The following is a 25752-nucleotide window of genomic DNA, read 5'->3' as shown; positions in this document are numbered from 1 at the left end:
TTTTTTTTGTTGAAAATAGGCAAGACCTTCCGAGGCCGGTGGTATGCCTGATACAATTAAAAATGAAAGTCATGTACAGTCAATATACAGTCAAGACCCAAAATGAGTTTGCCTTTCAGCCCCCTCCAACCCACAAGACACTAGTGCCTGATTGTCGTGGATGACATTCTCCACCGAAGTTGTCCTCCCCTTAAACACCACCTCGTTTCGGTGCAGCCATAGCGCCAATAATATCGCCAGCAGCCTCCCCCACTCTAGCCTGCTCCCAGGTCTCCCGATTGTGACTGAGACCCAAAATGCCTCGTTGGAGGAGATAACCACCCCTGGGACCTGTGATGCCCATACTCTGAGCAAACTGACACGTGAAAAACAAGTGGGAGCAGTCTTCGTCGTCGTTGCTTGTGCACATAGGACATTCAAAAGAGTCTGTTGGGGCTCACCTCCAACGAAAAATCCGTGTGACCAACCTTCTTCCCCTCAACATCCAGCTGAAGATCTGCACTTTGATGGAAATTTTTTGCTTCATCAGCATGTGGCGTTCCTTGTTGATTGTCGAGTCGCCCCCCGTTTCACCTCAAATCTTTCAAATATGCATCTTTCACCGAGAACGACTGCCCCCACCACACCCAACCATCTCGAGAATGAGTCGACGGGGTGAGAGGTAGAAGGATCTCTTGCATCCCCAATATCTCCTCAAACCGTAAATCTGATAATGCCCCTGTCAAGTTAGGGGCCCAAGCCCCGTCCAACAGTTAACAACTGTGGCATTTGGGTTCATCGCTAGGGCAAAGAGTCTTGGAAATTTCAGCTTCATGGTCCCTTGATTGGACCACTTATTGGTCCAGAAATGAAAATCAGCCCCGTCCCCTAGTCTAGAGTCAAAAAGTCACGAATGCGGGGTATAGCTTGACGTAGGCCGCTCCAGAAGGGGGACTCCCCCCAAACTCTTGCCCACCGCCTCTCCCAATCCGTCGTGGAGCCATACCTCAGGACCTTGAAGACTAGTCCCTCTGCTAATGACACAATCCTTCCCACCCATTTGGTCAACAGGGCCAAATTCATGGATTCCAAATGAAGAATCTCCAGTCCTCCTTACTTTAACCGGTCTACATATTTCTTCCCATGCTACTAGGGGCACCCCCCAATGCTCCTTGCTATTGTCTCCTCCAAAGAACTTTCTCATCAAACCCTCCAGCCGATTTACCAGGACTACTGGTATTTTGAATACCAATATGTAGAATATTGGAATTGCTGAAAGCACTGATGGCAAGAGTACTAGACGATCCCCTTTTGATAGAATTTTGCTCTGCCATCCCTGCAGCCTCTTATACACCTTCTCGACCACTAATTGACATTCAGCAGCTAAAATACGCTTCCCTGTAAGTTGGAGACCCAAGTAGCTCATTGGGATCTAACCTTGTGGTGTGCCTAGAGCATTGGTACACTGCTCCTCCGAAGAAAGCCCGAAACCCACAAAAGCCAATTTGGATCGATCGAGTTACAAACCCGAGAAGTCAGCAAATAAGTCTAATAGGACTGACAGGATACATGCTTCTTTCACCAAACATTCCATGAAAAATGTTGTGTCATCCGCATATTGCAGTAATGGGATACCCTCTAGGTAGCTTGCCTCTGAAAGTCCCTCAAAAGGCCTTTCTCACAGGCTTTAGTGGTACAGATGGCCAAAATGTCAACGACAAGGACAAACAACAATGGCGCTAGGGGACAGGCCTGCCAAACTCCCCTTTGTGGGTGGATCCATCCTCCCTCAGCTCAGCCATTGAGAAGGATCGAGCATGAGTGGGAGGTAACACACCGCCTCAACCAAGCCACCCATTGTTTGGGGAACCCATGCTTTCGCATAACAGACCATAAAAATCTCCAAACAAGTGAGTCGTATGCTTTCGCGAAGTCGACCTTCCAAATGAAGCCATTTGTCTTGTTTGCCTTTCATGGCGATACAATCTCTCCTACCACCCCCCCTGTGTCCACCAGCTGTCGTCCCGGAATGAATGCCGATTGAGAGGGACCAATTAGGTCCCCTAATACCGCCCTTAACCAGTTTGCCAGTACATTGGCAATGATAAGGTATATAGAGTTAGGCAGTGCGATGGGCCTAAAATCCCCCACGTTGATGGCACTCGGACACTTTGTCAAGAGATATAAATGTGAACGGTTGAGTCGTTCCAAGCCAAAGTTATCCCACTGGAACTCATTTAATGTGCTCATCACCTCGGATCCGGCCACCTCCTAGAATTCACTAAAGAATAAAACTGGGAAACCATCGAAACGTGGTGCTCCTTCACCATTTAATCCTTGGATGACATCTTGAACCTCTTTCACGTGGAATGGCTTTACCATATCGGCTTGTTGTTCTTACGTCACTTAGGAAGCACTCATTCCACTCCATCTCCACTGGTTTCGAGCCTCTCTTTTAGTTACTGATCTGAAGTGATCTGCCAGTGCTCCTCCGACAACTTGTGACCTGACGAATTCTCGATCCCCCACTTGCACACGAAGTATTTGGTTCAAGCGCCGCCTTCCATTTGCTACCAAGTGAAAAAATTGAGTATTGGCATCCCCCTCTTTCAGCCAAAGTTGATGGGAGCGTTGCCTCCAGTCTAGCTCTAGCTTCCTGTCCTCCTCTTTTACTACCTTTCTGTAGGTTTTTCGCTTGTGTTCAGCGTCTGTCAAACTCCGAGTATCTTCTATGGCATCCAGCTGTTGGGCTCTTGACAAGGCTTCATCTCTTCAACGGTGTCTTTCTTCTCGGATCTTTTCCTTAAGCTTTATTAGGTGAAGGCGAAGCCCTGTAAATTTGTTAGCTAGTTGCATCGTGGCGGTGACCTGGGCCCTTTTTCACTTCTTCACTTCTTCTTTGAACCCTTTTTCTCTTAACCATGACTTATCCAACTTGAAATACGTGGGTCTATGATACACCTATGTTGTATCAATGAATTATCTCCAATAGAAATTCAAGAATTTGCCAATATCCACCAATTGTGAGTCTCAATCCGATGTTGAGAGAGATAGAAAGATAACAGAATCAGATGATAGGACGGCTCGCCCTTCTCGTGACGGAGCTTCTTCCTCGTCACCGTAATACCCTTTCCAGATCTGCGGTGTTGCTCCGCATCTCTGGTCCTCCGGCAATGTAACCGTAAAAGGCCTGAATGAAGAAAACGTCTTTTTTCCCCGACCAGGACAACCTCTTATTTATAGGGTCGAGTACCTGGTCAGGTCATCCGGTCAATGGTTTGTTGACCCGCCCGCCTTTTCCTTCTTTGGTACTTTCTTGAAAAGTACATGTCAGTCTATTGTGGCCGGCATTATCCTGGCAGATAATTGGGACGTGGTCTGATAGGGGTCTTGGATGTGCGCGCACATCGACCAATGGATATTCCTCGAGGAGGTCCACCGTAACGAGAAATCTGTCTAGACCGGAGAAAGTAGCAGGCCCTCTCGTACTTCGCCATGTGTGGGTATAGTTTGTCAGCCCCATTTCATGCATACCCGCGTCTGAGATAAAGGACTAAAACTCCGCCAAATCTGGGTCTTGCCCTCTAGTCCCATTTAGTTTATTCCTCGTCTCTAGCGTCACATTAAAATCTCCTCCAACCAGCATTGGGGTCCCTTGGAAGAGCGAGGCCACACCTTCCAGCTCCTCCCATAGCCTATGTCGACGGGCCGCAATAACTGGGCCATAAATTGAGGCCACCACACATAGAAAATTGTCACTTCTTCTCCTCAATTTTACTGCCGCCACGTACTGACCCTTCCAAGAACCCCCCTTGGCAAAAGTTGACGTATTCCAAGCCACCAGTAATCCCCGGGATCTACCAACTGCATTGACTGCCACGTAGCCCTCTATGAAACCTCGTCCCACCAAGTTCCATGCCTTAACGTCGCATCTGTCCAACATCATCTCTTTCAAGCAGATTATGTTGGCCCCCCCCATTGCAGCAAATACCCTCAACCACACCACATCTCCCTTCATCGTGGATCCCATGCACATTTCAAGAGACACATTTCATAATTGGAGTGAATGTTGCCCTCCTTGTCTTAGTGTTGGAAGGAGTTCTACTTCTCAGCCAACTCAGACACTATTAGATGCATGCTCGAATTTTCCTTCATCTCGGTTTCCCGGTTGTGACTAGATGGCTGTTCAATCTCCGCCCCTTGCTAGCCTGACATCTTGATTTGAGTTTGGGTGATGCTCGTCGTGAGGTACTCTTCTTTGACGCTCCTTCCTTTCTCAAACGCAATTGACCCTTTTCCCTGTCACACCACCCATGCCATCTTGCCCTCCTCATCTGTCAAGGCCAGTTTTCCATGGCAATATACCACACCTTTAAAACGACGAAGGTCTTCTTTAGTGATCCTTCGCGTCCGTTGAGGTAGTCGTATCCGCTTATGTTGTGGGTTTTGCTCCTCTGTCGCGATGTCCTCCTGTTGGGGGCATCGACACCTCCGAGCCTTCTGACTGTTGTAGATGGTCTGAGCTTTCCTGCTCTGCCAATATCACCACCTAGGTCGGGGATGACGGGACGATCACTGTCTCATCTTTCCCATGGACCGCGGTCCTGCCTTCTCCCTCTAGGGTTGCTCCCTCCTCTGTGGGCCACATTTGCGGTTGCACTCATGTGGAGGAGTCCCCCCCCATCTCTCTTTGTCGAGCCCCCTGGCCCTTGATTTCACACGGTGCCGGCGGGAGGGTTTTGGGTCGGATACCCGCTCTGAAGAAGGTTCTTGCGTAACCATGGAAACGGACGACTATGATACTGAATCATCTTCTGTCATTTCAACTTCAAGAATCACCAAATTGGGTTCCCCAGACTCCAGACTCGTCGAGATGATACTCTTAAGTCGCCCGAAAGAGGCGACTAAATTCTCCAGCTTCGATTGTCTACGATGCGCCAAAGGGACACTGATCACTTTTATCGCCACCCCTACTTTATTCCTCCCGTCGACTCCGTCCGCTGGCAGAACCTGGCGCCATCTCACCTCCGTGGTATGTGCGATCCTCTGTGTCCACTTGCAGACCACAACATATGCTGCTATCGAAAGTCCCGGAAGAAGTTGAGTATTGGTATCTAATCTCCATAGTTCAGCCAGCTCAACCTTCGGAAACTTCCTCCTTAAGTCATTTTGAACCTCCTCCAAATCTGGAGAGCCCCTGAAGACATCTCCCACCAAGCACTGTTGAAGGAAGTTAGTGCCTTCATCCGCTGTGTTTGCATTTGGTTGATCCTCTAAGACTTTGGGCATGGGTTGGTTGATTTATCTTCACATGAACTTTAGGGGCTTCTCTACCACCTTGCTGGCAGTTAGCATGTCGATTTCCTGTCCCTCTACATTGGCGACAAATCAAATGCTATCCACACTCGTGTGCATGGTGTCTCGATATTTAACATCTGAAGCATCTGCTATTCTCTCCAGAAGACCTCGAATGTGTCGACATAATCATGGTATGTGGCTTCTTTGCTCAGGATATAACTGTAACCCATCCTTCTTCCTCGTCTTCTGCTCGTGTGGGGTCACACATAGGGAGAACGCCGTGACAATAGCCACCTCTAACGTCAGGCCTCGGTCGTCGAGCTAGCATAGGGAGAGCACCGTGACATTCTTATGCGCCTCGCTCGTCGTCGCGGCGTGGCAGAAAATCAGTGATGGTACGAAAAATCAGCGATGGTACAGCGCGATGGATGTTCATCTCTATCGCAATGCCCATCACGCTTGAGATCTCCGCAATCACCATGCTTCAGTCGACTAGCCATCTTCCAAGTGGTGCGTTCATCATGCCTCATGCAACTTCATGATGCACATGGCTTTTGAAATACCTGCAGTTGGCGTGCGTTGGACATTGATTCATCCGCCAGTTGTATACACTCACCATACCTACCTCGACATCGCAGCCCACTGAAGGGTCATTGTCTTCACGACCCGATGGTTGATTGTTACTGTCGCAACAAACGGTATGGCATAACCTGCCACGGTCGCCTCGCCTCGGTTTCTCAGCCCTCCACTCGCCTCGGCATAGTGTAGGAAAGTTGTCGTCATGGTGCGGTGGTTGACCGCAACAACGCTGCTCACTATCAGAGTCGTCTCGACGAAACTGCAAATCTTCACGGTGTAGAGGATGGTCATCTTTGGCGCGGTGTGGAGGGGAGACGTCGCCATTGCGGCAGAAATCACCACGATCGCCTCGCCTCGATTGCCAAGCCATCAAAGCAAATGCTGCCGTCGCTCGGCCATATCTTCATCTTGACAGAGTTGCAAATCTTTGCAACGCGAAGGATTATCGTCGTCGTGACGTGGAGGGACTAAGCCTTCGCGACGCAGAGTGGGGACATCGCCCTTGTGACGCGGAGGGGGGATACTGCCCTCGCATCGCGATGACCTGTATTTGCCGTCAAGATGGAAATCGCGACGGTCTCCATGCCTTGGTTGCCAAGCCTGTATTTGTCGTCGCCAAGCCATCTAAAACCGATGCTCGCCTCGCAAGGGTCCAAGATTTGCCTCTTGAACGTGGAAGCTGGATCACGAGCCAACAGAGAAGCTGGAGGGGGAAAAATTCTTGAGGCACACATCGGGGGAGCCGTCGGCGTTGGCGATGAAGCAAGCACCAACGGCGAGGGGCCAGCTGTTAGGGCCAACAGCCCGGAATGACTAATTTTGAATGTCAATTTCTATCACCCATGAAATACAACAGTTCACCCACTTTTGTCTTTACGTTGTGACCTAATAATTTTGTCATGTCTAAAATTGCACGGCCTCTAGTGGCAGAGCTGCCTATAAATGAGCAATGGCTAAAATGACATGGAATTGATTTTTGAATCATTTCAAAACTGGTTAACATGTACAGGCCATTCACTTCCACAAAATCATAAAAGAGTTGTAGGTTCAATGAAATAAAAAATATTTTAACCTGCGCGAGCATGTACGAGAAGTATGCCATAGTAAGTTTTCCATTATCCTTCCTTACCTCCCTCTCCGGGTTTTCCCTCACTCTCTCTCTCGTGGTTCGTAGGTCGACACGCCATCTTCACTGCGGAACCGACAGCTGCCCTACCCCAACCATTCCCATTTCTTCTCTTTCTACACCAGGAACCTTCTCCTCTCTTCCTCTCCTATCTGTTATCGACATTTGGATCTTGAACAATTTCTATTGATCGTTGAGTTACAAGTGTTCCACGATACGTTCCGGAGTAGGATCGTATCAACCGGTATCAGAGCCATCGTCCACCGCGCCTCGTCACCCTCATCATGGAACCCACGTCGGAGGAGGGATCCCCAGCTTGCAGCAACGAACCGTGGGCGAAGGCCCTCGGTGGCGCCCTTGCGCCCATCACTGCTCCATTGCAGCTGCTCATGGCCGCGCACCAGCAACAATCCGCACAGCCTTCGGCAGCCCCGGCCGCCGTAGGTCCTGAGGGGGAGACAAAGGGCGCCTGCACAGCCGCAATCAACGGGGGCGTGGGACAGCTGCCCCTGGGCACGGCGGACTTGGTCATGTCGGACTCCTTCTCCGACGAGGATGACAACCTGCTACCGCCGCCTCCACCACCACCCTGTCGTTGCTGCTTCCCCTCTGTTGATCTGAGTATTACATGTCTTTATTTTCTCTCTCTTGTTAGCCCATTAAGGGCCCTCTCTAGTCAGCCCATTAGGGCTTCCTATAAAACCCTGTAATCTCTTTCATTTGCTATCAAGAATTTTTCTTTTCTTGTTTACATGGTATCAGATCCCTAACCCTAACCCTAATCTGGGTTTCTGGCTCGACCTTGCGCTCGATCTTCGGCGGTTCTCACGACCGCCTGATCTCGCGCTCCGGTCTCGCCGTCTCGCCGGGTCTCCCAGCGCGCTGCGTTCTGACGTCCGCTTTTCCCAGCGTCTTTTCGCTCCGCGCCGCGCTGCCAGCGCCGCCTCGGCTTCTTCGCTCGCGCTGCCAAGGCCGCTCGCGCTTCTCCGCCAGCTCGCGCCACCCGGCGCTCGCCACCCGGCGACGACGTTGTCCCGCGCCCGTCGTCCGCCCCGCCGCCCCAGCGCCCTCCGCCCCGGGCGCCAGACGCCCCGGCTCGGCCCTGTCCCAGCGCCTGCAGTCTTCTCGCTGCTCCGGCGCCTTCGACTGTGGTCTACTCTGCTTTCATGACGAACCCGTTGAAGCCCAGACTCTCATCACACGCCAGACTCGACGCCGTATCTACGCCACATGCATCTCCGGTGCCTCTCGAGCCCGGAATTGGTCGTCCTCCTCTGGACCATCCTCTTTGCCTTGGATGCCTCCGGATGGTATGTTTACTGGATTCAATCTCCTACAATGGCGCCAGTACGTCCAGATAACTTTAAAGGGCGCCTAATGCGCCATCTTCTAGAAGACGGACCTTCTGGACCGATCCAAGTATTATGACTGGCTGGACGTTGAGGGTAGTTCATCGTTGGCTCTTGGACAGTATTTCACCTAGTGTTAAAGGTGAATTCATGTCTCAGAGTCGCTCGGGCGGTCTGGGAAGCAGCACTTGAGAGCCACTCCAAGAAGCACAACATTGCGACTCACGAATTGGTACATCGGGCCGCTAACCTGCGTCAAGGGGACCGGTCTATCATGGAGTACAGCACGGAGCTCATTTCATTGTGGAATGAAATTGACTACTACATGCCGCCGACCCCATTCGTGGACCGCCAATATACTCTTCAACTTCGGGTTTTCCAGTTTCTTATGGGACTGAACCGAATATGAAGTTGTATGGCTCAGCTTATTCATTGGGAGACTGGTCCTACCTTCAAGGATGCGCCCACAGTGTGCAGGTTGAAGAATCCCGCTTTCAGCAGGCCCAGAACTCGGCCGCCCTTGTAGCTCATTCCTCTTCGTCGCACGCCCATCGCCGACTCCACCACCCGGCTCTTTGCCACTTGGTCCGACGGCTCGGACGGAGGACTCCAAAGGGTGATCCTTCGCTGTTTTGCAATTACTGCAAGAAGCGAGGTCACTCTAAGGAGACGTGCTACAAGCTTCAACGGAAACGCGCACAACCGAGCAACCTTGCTGCAGCCGCCTCGTTTGTGCCCCCCCCGGGTCAAGTGCCTATGCTGTACGGTCTTCTCCCGACTAGTGCCTCGCCCGCTAGCTTCACTCCGGAAGAGATGGAGCGTCTACGCCGCTTGCTTGATCCTCCAGTCGTGGGCTCATGCTCCTTGGCCCACGCAGGTATGTCCACCAGTCTTCCCACACCTACATCCCCTCCTGGCCATTCTTTTTCCTCTTCCACTTGGCTTCTTGATTCCGGTGCCACCGCCCACATGACCCCAAATCCTCGAGCCTTTCAAACTTATGCACCCGTTTCTGGCTCCTCCAAAGTTAAAACAGCCTCCGGCGATCTTCTCACCGTGGCGGGTATTGGTCGTGTGGCCCTTTCCTCTTCTATGCATCTATCTAAAGTTCTTCATGTTCCTCGCCTTACTCATCATCTTCTCTCCCTATCTAGCCTTGTTCGCGACTTGAAACAAGACCTTACCTTCTCTCCTAATTCATGTTTTTATCGTGATAAGGTGTCGGGGAGGACGATTTCCATTGCTGAGGAGCATGAGGGGCTCTATCTTGTTCGTCCTTGTTCGAGTTCTCTTGCTTTTGCTGCTGCGGCAGTTTCCCTTTCGGCTTCCCACGAGCGTTTGTGGCTTCTTCATCGACGTCTCGGCCATCCTTCTTTGCTACTCTTATCGTCTCTTTCCTAAACTCTTTCAAGGCCATTCTGTGGACCGTTTTGTTTGTACTGCTTGTCGAATTGCCAAACATCATCGTACCACGTATCCTATCTCGTCTTCTCATTCTTCGACCCCATTCTCCCTTATTCACACCGATGTGTGGGGCCTTCCCTATTCATAGTACTTCCGGTTCTCGGTGGTTATGCATCTTTATTGACGACGCTACTCGATTCACGTGGGCATATTTCTTGAAGAACAAATCGGAGATATCTCGTGTCATTCTTCAATTTTACTCCCTTATCCAAACTCAATTCTCTATATCCATTCGTCGCTTCTGCTCCGACAATGCTAAAGACTACGTTAACACCACGTTAAGCACCTTCTTCCAAGACAAAGGCATTATCCATGAAACTTCTTGTCCCTATACACCACAGCAAAATGGCGTTGCCGAAAGAAAATTCCGTCACATCTTTGAAATGACTCGAGCCTTCTCTTCCATATGCATGTGCCCAAGTATTTTTGGGGAAAGCCGCTCCACCGCCATCCATCTTCTTAATCGCCTTCCATCTCGAGTGCTTGACTACTCCACTCCCATTGACCGTCTTCAGCATTCCTTTCCAACTCTCTTTCTCCGAACTCATCTTACTCCTCGTGTATTTGGATGTGTATCCTATGCGCCCAACCACCAACTTGGTCGTGATAAACTGGATCCCCGTGCTATCAAGTGTGTGTTTGTTGGCTATTCTTCCACCCAAAAAGGCTATTTATGCTATCATCCACCCTCTCGTCGGTTCGTTGTCACCAAAGATGCCACGTTTGATGAATTGCTTCCCTACTATTCCTCCTCTCCTGAACCCTCATCGTCCCCATCTCCCTCCGATCCACTCGAATTCCTCATCCTCGTCCCTCGTCCCTCTTCACCGGCCCCGCCCGACGTGTCTCCGCCTGTTGCTCCTCCAACAATTGTGCCTCCCGACCCGCCTCCGGCCGCCGTCTCAGTCCCTCCTGTGGAGCCTCCTCCAGTATCTGCTCCTGCGCTCGACCCTTCTGCTGCACCTTCTTCGATTCCTCCGCTCCCTATCCGTCGCTGCCCGCCTGAAAAACGCTACGGTATTACCCTTGCTCGTCGCAAGCCTCGGCTTCCTTCTTCGTCTCCTGCTGCCCCGTCTCCCTCAACCTCCACCCCTCCTGCCACCTCCTCATTAGCCGTGCTGCCCTCTTCCCGTTCCTCTCCCCTCTATCCGTTGGCGGAATCTATCTCCTCTCATCGCCTCTCACCCTCTTATCATGCCCTTCTCACCTCCCTTGATGCCACTTCCCTTCCCAAGACGGTGGACATTGCCCTTTCATTTCCGCATTGGCGTCAGGCCATGGCGGAAGAACTTCAGGCTCTTGCTCACAATGAAACGTGGGATCTGGTTCCTCTACCGGCCGGGAAGCATCTCGTGGGTAGCCGTTGGGTGTATGTTGTGAAGCATAATTCTGACGGTTCTATTGAGCGCCACAAAGCCCGGGTTGTAGCACAAGGGTTCACTCAGAAACATGGCATTGATTATCAGGAGACCTTTGCTCCCGTCGCCAAGCTGAATACTGTGCGGATCTTATTGGCCCTTGCTGCGGGTCGGGGCTGGATTTTGCAACAATATGATGTGAAGAATGTTTTTCTGCATGGAGAGTTGACTGAGGAGATCTACATGGCATTACCTCCTGGCTACACTTCCTTAGTGCCATCGTCTCCGCAGTCTGTTGTCTGTCGCCTGAAGAATGCATTATATGGCTTGAAGCAATCTCCTCGTGCCTGGTTTGGTCGTTTCACGACGGCCATGCAGCGTCGTGGATACCGTTAGTGTAATGGTGATCACACCCTTTTCTACCGCCATTCCACGTCAGGGGGAGTCGCTATTCTTCTTGTGTACGTGGATGACATCATTATTACGGGTGATGATACGACGACCATTACTGAGCTGGCTATGTATCTCTCGTCAGAATTTGCTATTCGCCATCTTGGCCCGTTGAGGTACTTTCTTGGCATAGAGGTGGCCTATTCTTCCAGCGGGATCTTTATTTGTTAGAGAAAGTATACGATGGACCTTCTCTGTGAGCTTGGAAAGGAGGACGCCAAGCCTGCTTCGACACCGATTGATGCGAACCATCGACTTGGTGCCGATGCGGATGATGAGCTTGCTGAGCCTGGCCCATATAGAAGACTTGTGGGAAAACTGCTTTATCTCACCCACAGTCGCCCGGACATTGCATATTCAGTGGGTGTTCTGAGTCTGTTCATGCAGACTCCTCGCATGAGCCATTTTCATGCTGCTCATCGTCTCCTCCGTTTCCTGAAGGGCACCATTGGCCGTGGATTATTGTTTCGTCGCCATACCGGCCTGCGTCTTGAAGTCTACACCGATGCATATTATGCCGGCTCTGTGGTTGATCGTCGGTCCACATCTGGGTATTGCACCTTCTTGGGCGGCAATCTGATTACTTGGAGGAGCAAGAAGCAGAAAGTGGTCTCTCGATCGAGTGCTGAAGCGGAGTTCCGTGCCCTTGCTCATGGTCTGTGTGAAGCACTTTGGATTACCCAGCTTCTTCGTGAGCTACGGTGTCCAGTTCCCTCTCCTGTCCAGCTGTTCTACAACAACAAATCGGCGATTAGCATTGCTCATGACCCCGTTCAGCATGACCGTACAAAGCACATCGAGATCGATCGCCATTTCATCAAAGAGAAGCTTGAATCGGGAGATTTTTGCACGCCTTATGTTCCGTCCGCTGAACAGCTTGCAGATATCTTCACCAAAGGGCTTCATGCCCCTAGGTTTGAGGAGCTCTGTTCCAAGCTGGGTGTGGATAACATCCACGCTCCAGCTTGAGGGGGAGTGTTGATCTGAGTATTACATGTCTTTATTTTCTCTCTCTTGTTAGCCCATTAAGGGCCCTCTCTAGTCAGCCCATTAGGGCTTCCTATAAAACCCTGTAATCTCTTTCATTTGCTATCAAGAATTGTTCTTTTCTTATTTACACCCTCCACTGTCGTGGATTTGTCGATGGCGCTAGGGGGTGGGCAGGCAGCCTACGGCCGCGCAACCACCAGCTTCGTGGGCCAGGGGGGGCCGATGACCCACCAGAACAGGGCTCTGCCCCCACCGCCTCCGCCATCGGCCCGCAGGGCCGATCCGCCTTCCCTGCACTAGCGAACCCTAACGGGTTGCCGGCAAAGGGGAAAGGGCCCTGCAACCCTGGCCAAACATCTCGGGCCAAGGAACTGGGGCCCTTTCCCCATTTGGGGGAGGTCGGGCCCGGTTTGTTGGGGGAGGGGGGGGGATTTACCCTTGGGGCAGGCCCGAGTTTTACTAAGGCAAGCCGGGCCAGCCCAACCCCACCAGCCCAGGCCCGAACGAGACCCTTCTGCATGGGTCGGGAGGTCAGCACCCAGCCCACGTGGGTCCAATGGGCCCCCACCAAAATAGGACGCACCTGGGCCGGTACAGAGACCTACGGCCTAACGCCTACGCCCTCCAGGGCTTCGGCACCTATGAAGGAGGACGTCACTCTGCAGCTGCACCTTGTCGCTTACCGCCCGTGCTTCCTCAACATGATGAGCCAGTGGACCCCGGGTGGGGGGCAGAGGGCGAGTTTGACACAACCTCGGACGCGTATTGGCACCCCCCGCCCCGCCGATTTCAGCGGGATCGTCTAGGATTCTTCGAGGGCCACCGCGACAGGGGTTGGCCTCGGCCCCGCGTGCCGGTACCCCCCGTGTTCTCCGAGGGAGACCTTGACCATTGGCTGCGCCATCTCGAGCAGTACTTCTGCTCCGTGCCCACGGGCGACTTCGAACGCCTGCATATCGCATTGTTTTGGACAGCAAGGCGGCCACTTGGTTTTGCTACATCGATGACTGCACCGGCTTCCAAGATTGGGGGGACTTCAAACGACAGCTCAACTATCGTTTTGGGCTCCACCCCCATGTGGCGTATCGACATCTCGTCCACCTCCAGCAGGCCGGCACCGTGGATGAGCTGGTGGCGTCTTTCATGGATCGCATGGGTTACTTACCTGCCCTCGCGGACAACACCACCATGCTTGCTCGCCATGCCACCCTCCGTCCTGCCCTCCGTGTCGAAGTGAAGTGGCTCCAGCCCCGCAACATGAAAGAATTCATTGATTGTGCCTTCAAAGCAGAATCTACGCTCGCCAAGCTGCAAGACTCTGAGGATCGCCAAGTGGCACAACCCTATAGGGCTCACGAGCCTGTGCCGCCCCGTCCACCAGCTGGTGCACCCGGGGGGGCAAATGGAGGGCGAAAAGACCCCCCCCGGCTCACCGCCTGAACTTTACGGAGGAGTTCCTTTGCCGTCACGCTCAAGGCCTGTGCTTCCAGTGTAACGAGCGTTTTACCTCGGGTCATCACTGTCGCTGGGACCTCCACATCCACATTGTTACCTACTACCAGGAGGCTCCTGACGCTCCCCCCCCCCCAGCTGGACGACTCAGACTCCAAGGAGGAAGTACCCATCGAAGATGCCCAACACAATGTAGTGCACGTGGAGTCCCTGGCGTCCCTCGGAATCATGTCCCCCCGCGTCTTCAGATCCAGGGGACAATAAGGGGGTGCGTCGTGCGAGTCCTCATCGACATTGGGGCGACGGCCGACTTTATTTGCCGCTGCCTCGCACTCCAATTGGGGCTCCCGTTCAGCAGTGCGCCGCCCTATCAGATTCGGTATGCCAATAGCACCGTCACACAAGGGAATGTCCAAGCGGCAACAGTTCCTGTTGACCTCCAAGGCTACACCGCCATCCTTACTCTTCTACCGGTCTTCGACCCCAGCTGCGTGGTCATTCTGGGATATCCCTAGTTGCTCACACTTGGGTGGACCCAAGCGCATTGGGGCTTGTTCCTTTTGAAATTTCAGGTCCACGGTGCATGGCACACCTTGGAAGGGGACCCCACCAAGTGCAGTTCTCTTGAGGCTCGCCATCAGCCCACCCGAGCGCCCAGCACGTTGAACACCATGAACATCTCTCCATCTAGCTCCCCGCTGCCATCATCCGCCTCAATGGACGCCCACGCCTTCTTGGAGCAACGTTTCCCTTGGGTGTTCCACCACCCAGGGGGCTTACCTCTCAGGCGCGCGTTGGACCACCGAGTCACCCTCCTGCCAGGTACGAGCCAAGTCAATTCTCTCCCTTACGGTTACTTTCATTGTCAGAAAAATGAGCTGGAGAAATTGGTCCGAGAGCAACTCGATGCGGGCCTTATCCGACCCTCACATAGTCCGTACTCAAGCCCCGCACTTTTGGTCTGCAAGGACAGCCAATGGCGTTTTTGCATAGATTATCGGGCTTTGAACAAAATCACCATCCCAACCAGTTCCCAATTCCGGTGGTATGTCGTACTTCTCCAAGTTGGGCCTAAAATCGAGTTATCATTAGATTCGAATGCATGACCGCGACATCGACAAGACGGCGTTCAAGACTCATTTGGGGCACTACGAGTATGTGGTGATGCCGTTTGGGCTCTCTAACGCATCGAAAACCTTTCAAGCTTCGATGAACCTCGTCTTCTTGCCATTGCTACGAAGGTTCGTGCTGGTTTTCTTTGACGACATTTTAATCTACAACCGCAGCCGAGACGAACTCATGGAACACCTCGAACAAGTCATGCAACTTTGGACGACCATGCCCTCTAAGACAACGCCAAAAAGTGTTTCTTCCTCCAAATCCGGCTTGAGTATCTGGGTCATTGGGTCTCTTCGGAGGGCGTGGCCACGGATGCGGGCAAGGTACGAGCAGTCCAGGATTGGCCGACCCCCCTCAAATTAAGGGACCTCCGCGAGTTCCTGGGCTTGGTGGATATTACCCATGATTCGTAGCGGATTTCGCCACTATTGCATGGCCCCTGACACGCCTTCTCAAGAAAGGCATGTTCAAATGGTCGGCCGACACTCAAGCTGCCTTCGACCAGCTCAAGCACGCTCTCTCCACTGGCCTAGTCCTTATTCTACCCGACTTTGTGTCTGAATTTATGCTGGAAACAGATGCGTCGAGTACCGGAGTGGGTGTCGTGTTAATGCAGCACAACCGGCCTATCACCTATTTCAGTCAAGCTCTTCCGGCCACTGCCCATACTCACTCGGCATATGGACGGTAGCTTATGGCTCTTGTCCTAGCCGTTCGCAAATGGTACCACTATTTGGTCTTTCAATCATTCGTCATATGCACGGATCAAAAAATGCTCAAGCATTTGTTAGAGCAGCGCGAAGTCCAAGGCGACTACAACAGATGGCTCTCCAAGCTATTGGGGCACAGTTTCTCCATCCAGTATAAGGCCGGTCGCTCCAACGTAGACGCGGATGCCTTGTCCTGCATCCCCACCCACGACGACCTTGCCCTCGGGGCCATATCGTGGGCACACTGGGGCGACTTACTGGCGATCCGTCAAGAGGTTTTGAAAGACCCCAAGCTTGCAGCCATCGTCAACGCCATCAAAGCAGGTCAAGCTTCTCCATCGCACTTTTCCATCTCCAATGAGACGTTGCTTTATGGTGACAGGGGGGTACTTTCCAAGTCCTCAACCTTTATTTCGGCCATCCTACGAAAATTCTACTCCACGGCAATGGGGGGCCATGGCAGATTGCTCAAAATGTAAAAATGCATCATTCAACAGTTCTTTTGGCCGGGTATGAAGTGCGAAATCAAACAATTCGTCAATGGCTGCCACGTCTGCCAACAGAACAAGGCATCCCATCTCACTCCGGCGGGGCTCCTCCAACTTCTACCCACCCCCCTGCGTATTTGGGATAACATCTCTATGGACTTCGTGGAAGGCCTGCCCAAATCCAATGGCCTCGACACGATCTTGGTAGTGGTGGACCGCCTCAGCAAATATGCCCACTTCGTCAGTCTTCGTCATTCATTCAAGGCCAAAGGAGGTGGGGACAAGTTCACCAAGGAGGTCATTTAACTGCACGGGACTCCGATGTCCATCGTCTCCGATCAGGGCAACATCTTCATGACTGGATTTTGGCGGGAGTTACAGACCCTCCAAGGCACCCAACTTCGCCACAGCTCCGCTTACCATCCAGAAATGGATGGGCAGACTGAAATGGTCCACAGGAGTCTCAAAACTTACCTTCGATGTTTTTGCAGGTGACCAACCTCGCCGATGGAGTACTTGGTTACATTTGGTCGAGTTCAGCTACAACACCTCGCATCACTCGACCATCAAAATGTCCCCGTTCGAAGCGGTTTGTGGCCGGCCGCCGCCCACCCTCCTCTGCCCACCATCACCTCGCCCTCTCCGCTCGATGGAGTAGACCATCTCCTTTGCGACCGCAGCGCCCACTTGGATCTCCTGTGACAACATTTGGACCGTGCCAAGGCCACCATGAAGGCCCAAGCTGACCAATGCCGCTGCCCCGTGGAATATCAGGTCGGCGAGATGGTCTACCTCAAGCGTCGCCCCTACCGCCTGCAGTCCTTGGCCAAACGGCCCTTCAAGAAGCTCTCGCCGCGCTACTTTGAGCCATGCTCCATCTTCAAGCGCATCGGTTCGGTTGCTTATCACCTCGCCCTTCTGGAGGATATGCGCATTCACCTTGTCTTCCATGTGTCCCAGCTCAAGCGCGCCGTGCCCAGCAACGTGCCTCCTCAGCCACTTCCCCCACTCCTCGCCGAAGACCGTTCTTGGCACGTGGTTCCCTCCAAGATCACTGCCTTCTGCCCTTCTGCCACGGGGTGCCAAGTCCTCACTCATTGGGTGGGCATTCAATCATCTGAAGCTACATGGGAGCTTGCGTGTGTCATCCTGGGATCAATTTCCCTCCTTCCAGCTTGATGACAAGCTTCTCGAGATAGGAGGGAGTACTGATATGCTCCGGCAGCGGGTCTATGCTCGGAGGAAGCCACAGGCCGGGCCCATCACGCACGCACCAGCCCAGCCCCCATCTAAGCCTACTTAAGGACCTCTCCCGTGATAGGGGGAGGATGACATTCAGACAATAAGGCTTCCATTCTCCTTCCCTATCTCTCTCTCCGGGTTTTCCCTCATTCTCTCTCTCATGGTTCATAGGTCGACACGCCATCTTCACCGCGGAGCCGACAACCGCCCTACCCCGACCGTTCCCATTTCTTCTCTTTCTACCCCAAGAACCTTCTCCGCTTCCTCTCCTATCTGTTATCGACATTTGGATTTTGAACAATTTCTATTGATCCTTGAGTTACAAGTATTCCACAATACGTTCCGGAGTAGGATCGTATCGTGAAACACGTCAAAAGTGGTTAATGACATGATACGCACGCAGCTTTTACAAATGATCAATGGCTAAAATGACATGGAATTGATTTGGAATCATTTAAAAACTGGTTAACATGTACAGGCCATTCACTTCCACAAAATCATAAAAGCGTTTTAGGTTCAATGAAATAAAAAATATTTTAACCTGCGCGAGCATGTACGAGAAGTATGCCATAAGTGACATTATGGCAATCTCCCTAGTTGCTGAATGCCTGCAATAATTTTCTTGAGTTAATATTACAAACAAGTACATTATTAAATTCTAATGTTAATGGGGTTTTCTATAAAGATAATTTTGGAATTATTCCTGCAAAAATTGAAAAAAAGACGTCCCCTTTCATTGAACATTTAACGTTAGCGATGACTTGGCACTGACCTTTTCATTCATAGTTAGCATGGACATATTTTTGAAACTGGATGAGAGAAATCGTTGAAAAAAATACATAGAATGGCCTAGGAAATTTAGACTACAAACTTTGATATAAATAAACTCTGACTTGTAACCAGGAGGAGAGAGGTGCTACAAAAACTTGTGATGTGGCTTGTCACAAATTTGAGAGGAGAGACTAAATTAATCTTTGATATGATCCGGCAGCAGGTTTTTGCTCGAAGGAAGGCCCGAGCAGGGCCCATCACGTAAGCACAGGCCCAAACCGCATCACCTCCTATTTAAAGACCTCTCCCACAACTAGGCGAGGCAGACATTCACACAGTAAGCTCCTTCCTTCCCCTCTTTTCCCATTCCTCCTCTCCTGGATCCCTCACTCTATCTCACTCGTGGTTCGTAGGTCAACACTCTCTCTCCCTTGCTTGAGCCGGCAGCCACTCTTCCCCAACCATTCCCGTTTCTCGCCTCTCTACCCCAAGAACCTTCTCTCCTCTCCCCTACTCCAGTTCTGTCATCGACACTACAAATTGTAGTTATTTCATGGAACCTTTGGTTTACAATTGAACATTTATTTCATTGCCGCTCTCTCGAGGCACGCCACCAGCCCAACCGGGCGCCAGGCACGTTGAGTTCCATGTACATCTCTCCTTCCAGCCCCTTGCTGCCATCCCCCTCTTCAGCCGACACACATGCACTCTTGGAGCAACGCTTCCCTTGGGTTTTCCACCAAACTAGAGGCCTTCCTCGTCGGCACGCACTGGATCACCAAATCAACCTCCTGCCAGGTACGAGTCCAGTCAACTCCTGCCCTTACCGCTACCCTCAATGTCAGAAGAACGAGCAAGAACTGGTGATTCGGGAGCAACTAGACGTAGGCCTTATCCAGCCCTAGCACATTCCCTATTCAAGCCCGGCGCTTCTGGTCCGCAAGAAAGACAACAAATGACGATTCTGCATAGATTATCATGTTCTAAACAAAATCACATTTCCCAAAAAATTTCCCACTCCGGTGGTCGACGAGCTGCTCGAAGAATTAAATAGCATGTCTTACTTCTCCAAGCTGGATCTCAAATTTGGCTATCATCAGATTCAAATGCATGACTGCAACATTGACAAGACGGCCTTCCGGACTCATTTGGGGCACTATGAGTATGTGGTTATGTCGGTTGGGCTCTCCAATGCACCGGCCACCTTTGAAGCCTTGATGAACTTCGTCTTCCAGCCGTTGCTCCGAAGGTTTGTTTTGGTTTTCTTTGATGACATTTTGATCTACAGCCGCAGCCGAGATGAACGCATGGACAACCTCTCCCCAAGTCATGCAACTTTTAGACGCTCATGCCCTCTACATCAACACCAAGAAGTGTTTCTTCCTCCAAAACCGGCTCAAGTATTTGGGGCATTGGGTTTCTTCGGAGGGCGTGGCCACGGATGCAGACAAAGTACATGCAGTCCAAGATTGGCCGACCCCCCTTACATTACGGGACCTCCGAGGGTTCCTCGGGCTGGCCAGATACTTCAGGCGGTTTGTGGTTGGCTTTGCCTCTATTGCGTGGGCCCTGACTCTCCTCCTCAAGAAAGGCATGTTCGAGTAGTCGGTTGATGCTCAGGCTGCCTTCAACCAGCTGAAGCACGCCCTTTCCACTGCCCCGGTTCTTATTCTCCCTGAATTCTCGTCTGAATTTGTGCTGGAAACAGATGTGTTGGGCACCACAGTGGGCGCCGTGTTAATGCAGCACAACCTGCCCGTAGCTTACTTCAGTCAAGCCCTTCTGCCCACCACTTGTACTCACTCTACCTATGAACAGGAGCTCATGGTTATCGTTCTCGCCGTCTGCAAATGGCGTCACTACTTGCTCTTCCAGCCCTTCTTCATACACACAGATCAACAAAGTCTCAAGCATCTATTTGAACAATGAGAAGTCCAAGGAGATTATAAAAAATGGCTCTACAAGCTTGTGAGCTACAATTTCTCCATTCAGTATAAGGTCGGTCGCTAGAATGTGGTCGTGGATGCTTTATCCCACATTTCCACACACAACGCCCTTGCTCTCGGGGCCATCTCGTGGTCACATAGGGGAGACCTTCTGGCGATTTTTCGCGAGGTGTCGTAGGACCCTAAGCTCGTGGCCATCATCCATGCCATCAAAGCAGGCCATGCATCTCCGCAGCACTTTATCGTCTCTTATGATTTGTTACTTCCCAAGTCCTCTGCTTTCATTCTGCTCATTCTGAGGGAATTCCACACAATGGCAGCGGGGGGACACGGAGGGGTCCTCAAGACCTACAAACGCATCATCCAGCAGTTCTTTTTGTCAGGTATGAAGCACGACATCAAACACTTTCTCAACGGATGCCACATTCGTGAGCAGAACAAAGCGTCCCATCTCACCCCTACTGGACTCCTCCAACCTCTTCCACACCAATGCGCATTTGGGAAGACATTTCTATGGACTTCGTGGAAGGCTTGCCCAAGTCCAATGGCCTCAACACGATCTTGGTGGTGGTGGACCGACTCAGCAAATACACCCACTTCCTTGGCCTTCTTCATCCCTTCTCCGCCAAGGAGGTGGCCGAAAAATTCACCCGAGAGGCCATCAAACAGCAGGGAACCCCTACTTCCATCATCTCATATCGCGGCAGCATCTTCATGAACGGGTTCTTGCGGGAGTTGCATGCCCTCCAAGGCACCCAACTCCACCACAGCTCCGCCTACCATCCGGAGACGGATGGGCAGATGGAAGTGGTCAACCAGAGCCTCGAGACTTACCTCCACCGTTTTGCCGGGGATCAACCACGCCACTAGAGTAATTGGTTTCACTGGGCCGAGTTCAGCTACAACACCTCACACCATTCTACCATCAACATGTCCCTTTTTGAAGCTATGTATGTGAGTACCATGCATAAATTCCAAGAGAAGGTTCGAAAACATATTTATTCAGAATTAGAAGGAGAAATGCACTGGAGTGCCGATGTCTACCATGCACCTGAATATACTTATGGTAATGTGCATCTATTTATGTATGGGAGTACCGAAAGAACGATCAGTTGACAAAGCTATGCATGGTAGACATCAGACTTAGCCAAATATAAGTTATGTTTCGTTGCAATTACGGGTTGGATGTCTAATTGTCCAGGCGGTAATGATAGTATCTTGTACCTGAACTGGTGGCTCACTTTTTCTAAGTAATGGGGAAGAGGACTAAAACATGCCACTGAAAGACTCTACTGAGACAAAGATGGGCTGTCAAGAACGTAGAGGAGGTAGGATGGGCAGTTGGTCAGATCTAGTAAGGATCGTACATGGACCTTTTTTGGAGTCGGCTGCTCTCCTATGGTTCCCTCATCTGGGATCCCTGGGTAAGAGGATCAAGTTGGCACTTGCGAACAGCTTCATGCACTATCTCCCTTCAACCCTTTGAGCGAAATGTGACAAAGGGAAGGAAAATCCATAGACCGACCCCATTGTCTCCACCCCGTAGGAACTACAAGATCACCCCAAGGACGCCTCCGGCATCCAGGGGTCACGGACCAACCATAGAACCTGTTCAATAAGTGGAACGCATTATTTGTCCGTTCTCTGGTTGGGCAGTAAGGGTCGGAGAAGGGCAATCACTCGTTCTTAAAACAAGCATTCTTAAAACCAAAGAGTCGGGCAGAAAAAAGGGGAGAGTTCTCCGTTCCTGATTCTCTTGTAGCTGGATTCTCCGGAACCACAAGATTCCTTAATGGGATTCCGACTCAGCACCTTTTGATATTTTGAGAAGAGTTGCTCTTTGGAGAGCATAGTACGATGAAAGCTGTAAGCTGTGTTCGGGGGGAAGTTATTGTCTATCGTTGGCCTCTATAGTAGAATCAGTCGGGGAGGCCCGATAGGCGGTGGTTTACCCTGTGGCGGATGTCAGCAGTTCGAGTCCGCTTATCTCCAGCCCGTGAACTTAGCCGAAACTATGATAGCACGCAATTTTGACGATTTGGCAGTTCGAGTTATGTTATGATTTATGATTCATGGACGTTGATAAGATCCTTCCATTTAGCAGCACCTTAGGATGGCATAGCCTTAACGTTAATGGCGAGGTTCAAATGAGGAAAGGCTTACGGTGGATACCTAGGTACCCAGAGACGATGTAGGGCGTAGTAAGCGACGAAATGCTTCGGGGAGTTTCCTGAATAGGTTAACCTTTCAAATTGCTGCTGAATCCATGGGCAGGCAAGAGACAACCTGGGGAACTGAAACATCTTAGTAGCCAGAGGAAAATAAAGCAAAAGCGATTCCCGTAGTAGCGGCGAGCGAAATGGGAACAACCTTGTTGATATGATTATTATCGTTTCTGTATTTTCTCTCTCTTGTTAGCCCATTAAGGGCCCTATCTCTAGTCAGCCCATTAGGGCTTCCTATAAAACCCTGTAATCTCTTTCATTTCTTAATCAAGAAGTAGTGTTTTCTTGTTCACATGGTATCAGAGCCATAACCCTAACCCTAATCTGGGTTTCCTGGGCTTGACCTTGCGCTCCGATCTCTGGCAATTCTCACGTCCCCCTGATCTCGCGCTCCGGTCCATCGCCGTCCGCTGTATCCTGCATCTGGGGTTGCGTGCAGCAGTTCGCCGCGCGCCATCTTCCGTCGCTCGCCGCGAGCAGCCGCCCGCCGTGAGCAGCCGCCCGCCGCAAGCAGCCGCCAGCCGTGCGCAGCCGCCAGCCGCGCGCAGCCGCCCGGTGCGCGCAGCAGCCAGCCACGCGCAGCCGCGTGCCGCGCGCAGCAGTCAGCCGCGCCGTGTATCTGCCTGCTTCGGCCGCGTCATCCACCGCGCTGTATCTGCCTCGGTCGAGCCATCAGCTCTGCCGATCCCACTGCTCGGTGCAGCACCTTCTGACCGTGGTCTACTCTGATTGAGTCTCCGGATCCTACAATGACGAATCCGGTTGCTGCTGATTCGCCAGAAGCCCAGACCTCTACTGTTACGCCAGACTCGACGCCGGTATCGACGCCACATGCATCTGCGGTGCCTCTTGAGTCCGGGAATTGGTCGTCCTCCCCTGGACCATTCTCTCTGCCTAGGATGCCTCCAGATGGCATGTTTACTGGATTTAATCTTCTGCAATGGCGCCAGTACGTCCAGATCACTTTAAAGGGGCGTCTCATGCGCCATCTTCTAGAAGACGGACCTCCCCGGACCAATCTCAAGTATTATGACTGGCTGGACATTGAGGGGGTGGTTCATCGCTGGCTCTTGGACAGTATTTCACCCAATGTTAAGGGTGAATTCCTGTCTCTAGAGTCGGCTCGGGCGGTCTGGGAAGCGGCACTCGAGAGCCACTCCAAGAAGCACAACATTGCGACTCTGTACGAATTGGTGCATCGGGCCGCCAACCTGCGTCAAGTGGACCGGTCTATCATGGAGTACAGTACGGAGCTCATTTCGTTTTGGAATGAGATTGACCACTACATGCCGCCAGACCCTCATTAGGTGGACCACAAATATACTCTTCAACTTCGGGTTTTCCAGTTTCTTATGGGACTAAACCCGGAATATGAAGCGGTACGGGCTCAGCTTATACATCGGGAGACTGGTCTTACCTTCAAGGATGCACTCCGCAGTGTGAGGGTTGAAGAATCTCGGTTTCAGCAGACCCAGAAATCGGCTTCGGCACTTGTAGCACAGTCCTCTTCGTCTGCGCGCCCATCGACGACTACACCACCCGACACTTTGCCACGTAGTCCGACTGCTCGGACGGAGGAGTCTCCTAAGGGTGATCCTTCGCTCTTTTGCAACTACTGCAAGAAGCGAGGTCACTCCAAAGAGACGTGCTACAAGCTTCAACGAAAACGCATGCAACAGAGCAATCTTGCTACTGTCGCACCGTCTGTGAGTCACGTGCCTACTCCGGGTCAAGTACCGCTGCCGTATTGTCTTCTCCCGACAAGTGCCTCGCCCGACAGTTTTACTCCGGAGGAAATGGAACGTCTACGCCGATTGCTTGATCCTCCAATCGTGGGCTCATGCTCCTTGGCCCACGCAGGTATGTCCACCGTTCTTCCTACATCTCCATTCCCTTCCGGAAACCCTTCTTCATCTTCCGCTTGGCTTGATTCCGTGCTCCCGCCACATGACACCTAATCCCCGAGCCTTTGTGACTTATGAACCCGTCTCTGGATCTTCCAAAGTCAAGACTGCTTCCGGAGATCTTCTCACCGTGGCAGGAATTGGTCGTGTGGCCCTCTCCTCTTCAATAACTCTACCTAAAGTCCTTCATGTTCCCCGTCTTACCCATCATCTTCTCTCCTTATCTCGCCTTGTTCGCGATTTGAACCAAGATCTTACATTCTCTTCTACTTCATGTTTTTATCGTGATAAGGTGTCAGGGAAGTCGATTTCCATTGCTGAGGAGCATGAGGGGCTCTATCTTCTTCGGCCTCCTTCGACCTCTCTTGCTGTTGCTGCTGTCGCCGTTTCCCTTTCGGCCTCTCACGAGCGTTTGTGGCTTCTCCATCGAAATCTCGGCCATCCTTCCTTCGTCACTCTTTATCGTCTATTTCCCAAACTCTTTCAAGGTCATTCTGTGGACCGGTTTGTTTGTGACGCTTGTCGAATGGCAAAACATCATCGTACTACGTATACTCTCTCGTCCTCTCATTCATCGACTCCCTTCTCTCTTATTCACACCGACGTGTGGGGACCATCCCCAGTTCATAGCACTTCCGGCACTTGGTGGTTATGCATTTTCATTGATGACGCTACTCGATTCACTTGGGCGTATTTCTTAAAGAATAAATCGGAGATATCTCGTGTTATTCCCCAATTCTATTCTCTTATTCAAACCCAATTTTCTACATCCATTAGTCGCTTCCGCTCCGACAATGCTAAAGACTACGTCAACTCCACGTTGAGCACCTTCTTCCAAGAAAAAGGCGTTATCCATGAAACCTCCTGCCCATATACCCCCCAACAAAATGGTGTTGCAGAAAGAAAATTCCGTCACATCTTTGACATGACCCGGAGCCTTCTCTTCCACATGGATGTGCATAAATATTTCTGGGGTGAAGCCATCTCCACTGCAATCCATCTCCTCAATCGCCTCCCATCTCGAGTGCTTGACTATTCCTCTCCAATTGATCGTCTTCAGCATTCTTTTCCAAACCTCTCTCGCCGAACCAATCTCACCCCTCGTGTTTTCGGATGTGTCTGTTATGCGCCTAACCATCAACTTGGTCGTGATAAGCTCGACCCTCGTGCCCTCAAGTGTGTGTTCGTTGGATACTCTTCCACCCAAAAAGGTTATATCTGTTATCATCCACTCTCTCGTCGTTTTATCGTCACCAAGGATGCCACCTTTGATGAACTTCTTCCATATTACTCTCCTTCTCC

General features: G+C 51.5%; 1 protein-coding gene across 3 annotated transcripts in view; it reads right to left on the bottom strand.

The window, feature by feature from the left end:
- LOC144715573 (sodium/hydrogen exchanger 2-like) overlaps positions 1-25752 on the bottom strand; it is a 72327-nt gene that overhangs the window by 13564 nt on the left and 33011 nt on the right. For all 3 annotated transcript variants that reach the window (XR_013584657.1, XM_078590507.1, XM_078590508.1), the window contains exon 8: positions 18146-18212. Coding sequence is in view for 2 of the 3 variants with exons in the window: in XM_078590507.1 (XP_078446633.1) it covers positions 18146-18212 (67 nt within the window). In the remaining variant the exon portion in view is untranslated. The remainder of the gene's footprint in view (positions 1-18145; positions 18213-25752) is intronic.

Source organism: Wolffia australiana, chromosome 19 (assembly GCF_029677425.1).
Source record: "Wolffia australiana isolate 7733 chromosome 19, ASM2967742v1".
In the NCBI taxonomy this organism is placed as follows: Eukaryota; Viridiplantae; Streptophyta; class Magnoliopsida; order Alismatales; family Araceae; genus Wolffia; species Wolffia australiana.
The sequence above is the reverse complement of the archived record's forward strand: the minus strand, read 5'-3'. Positions and strand labels throughout refer to the sequence as shown.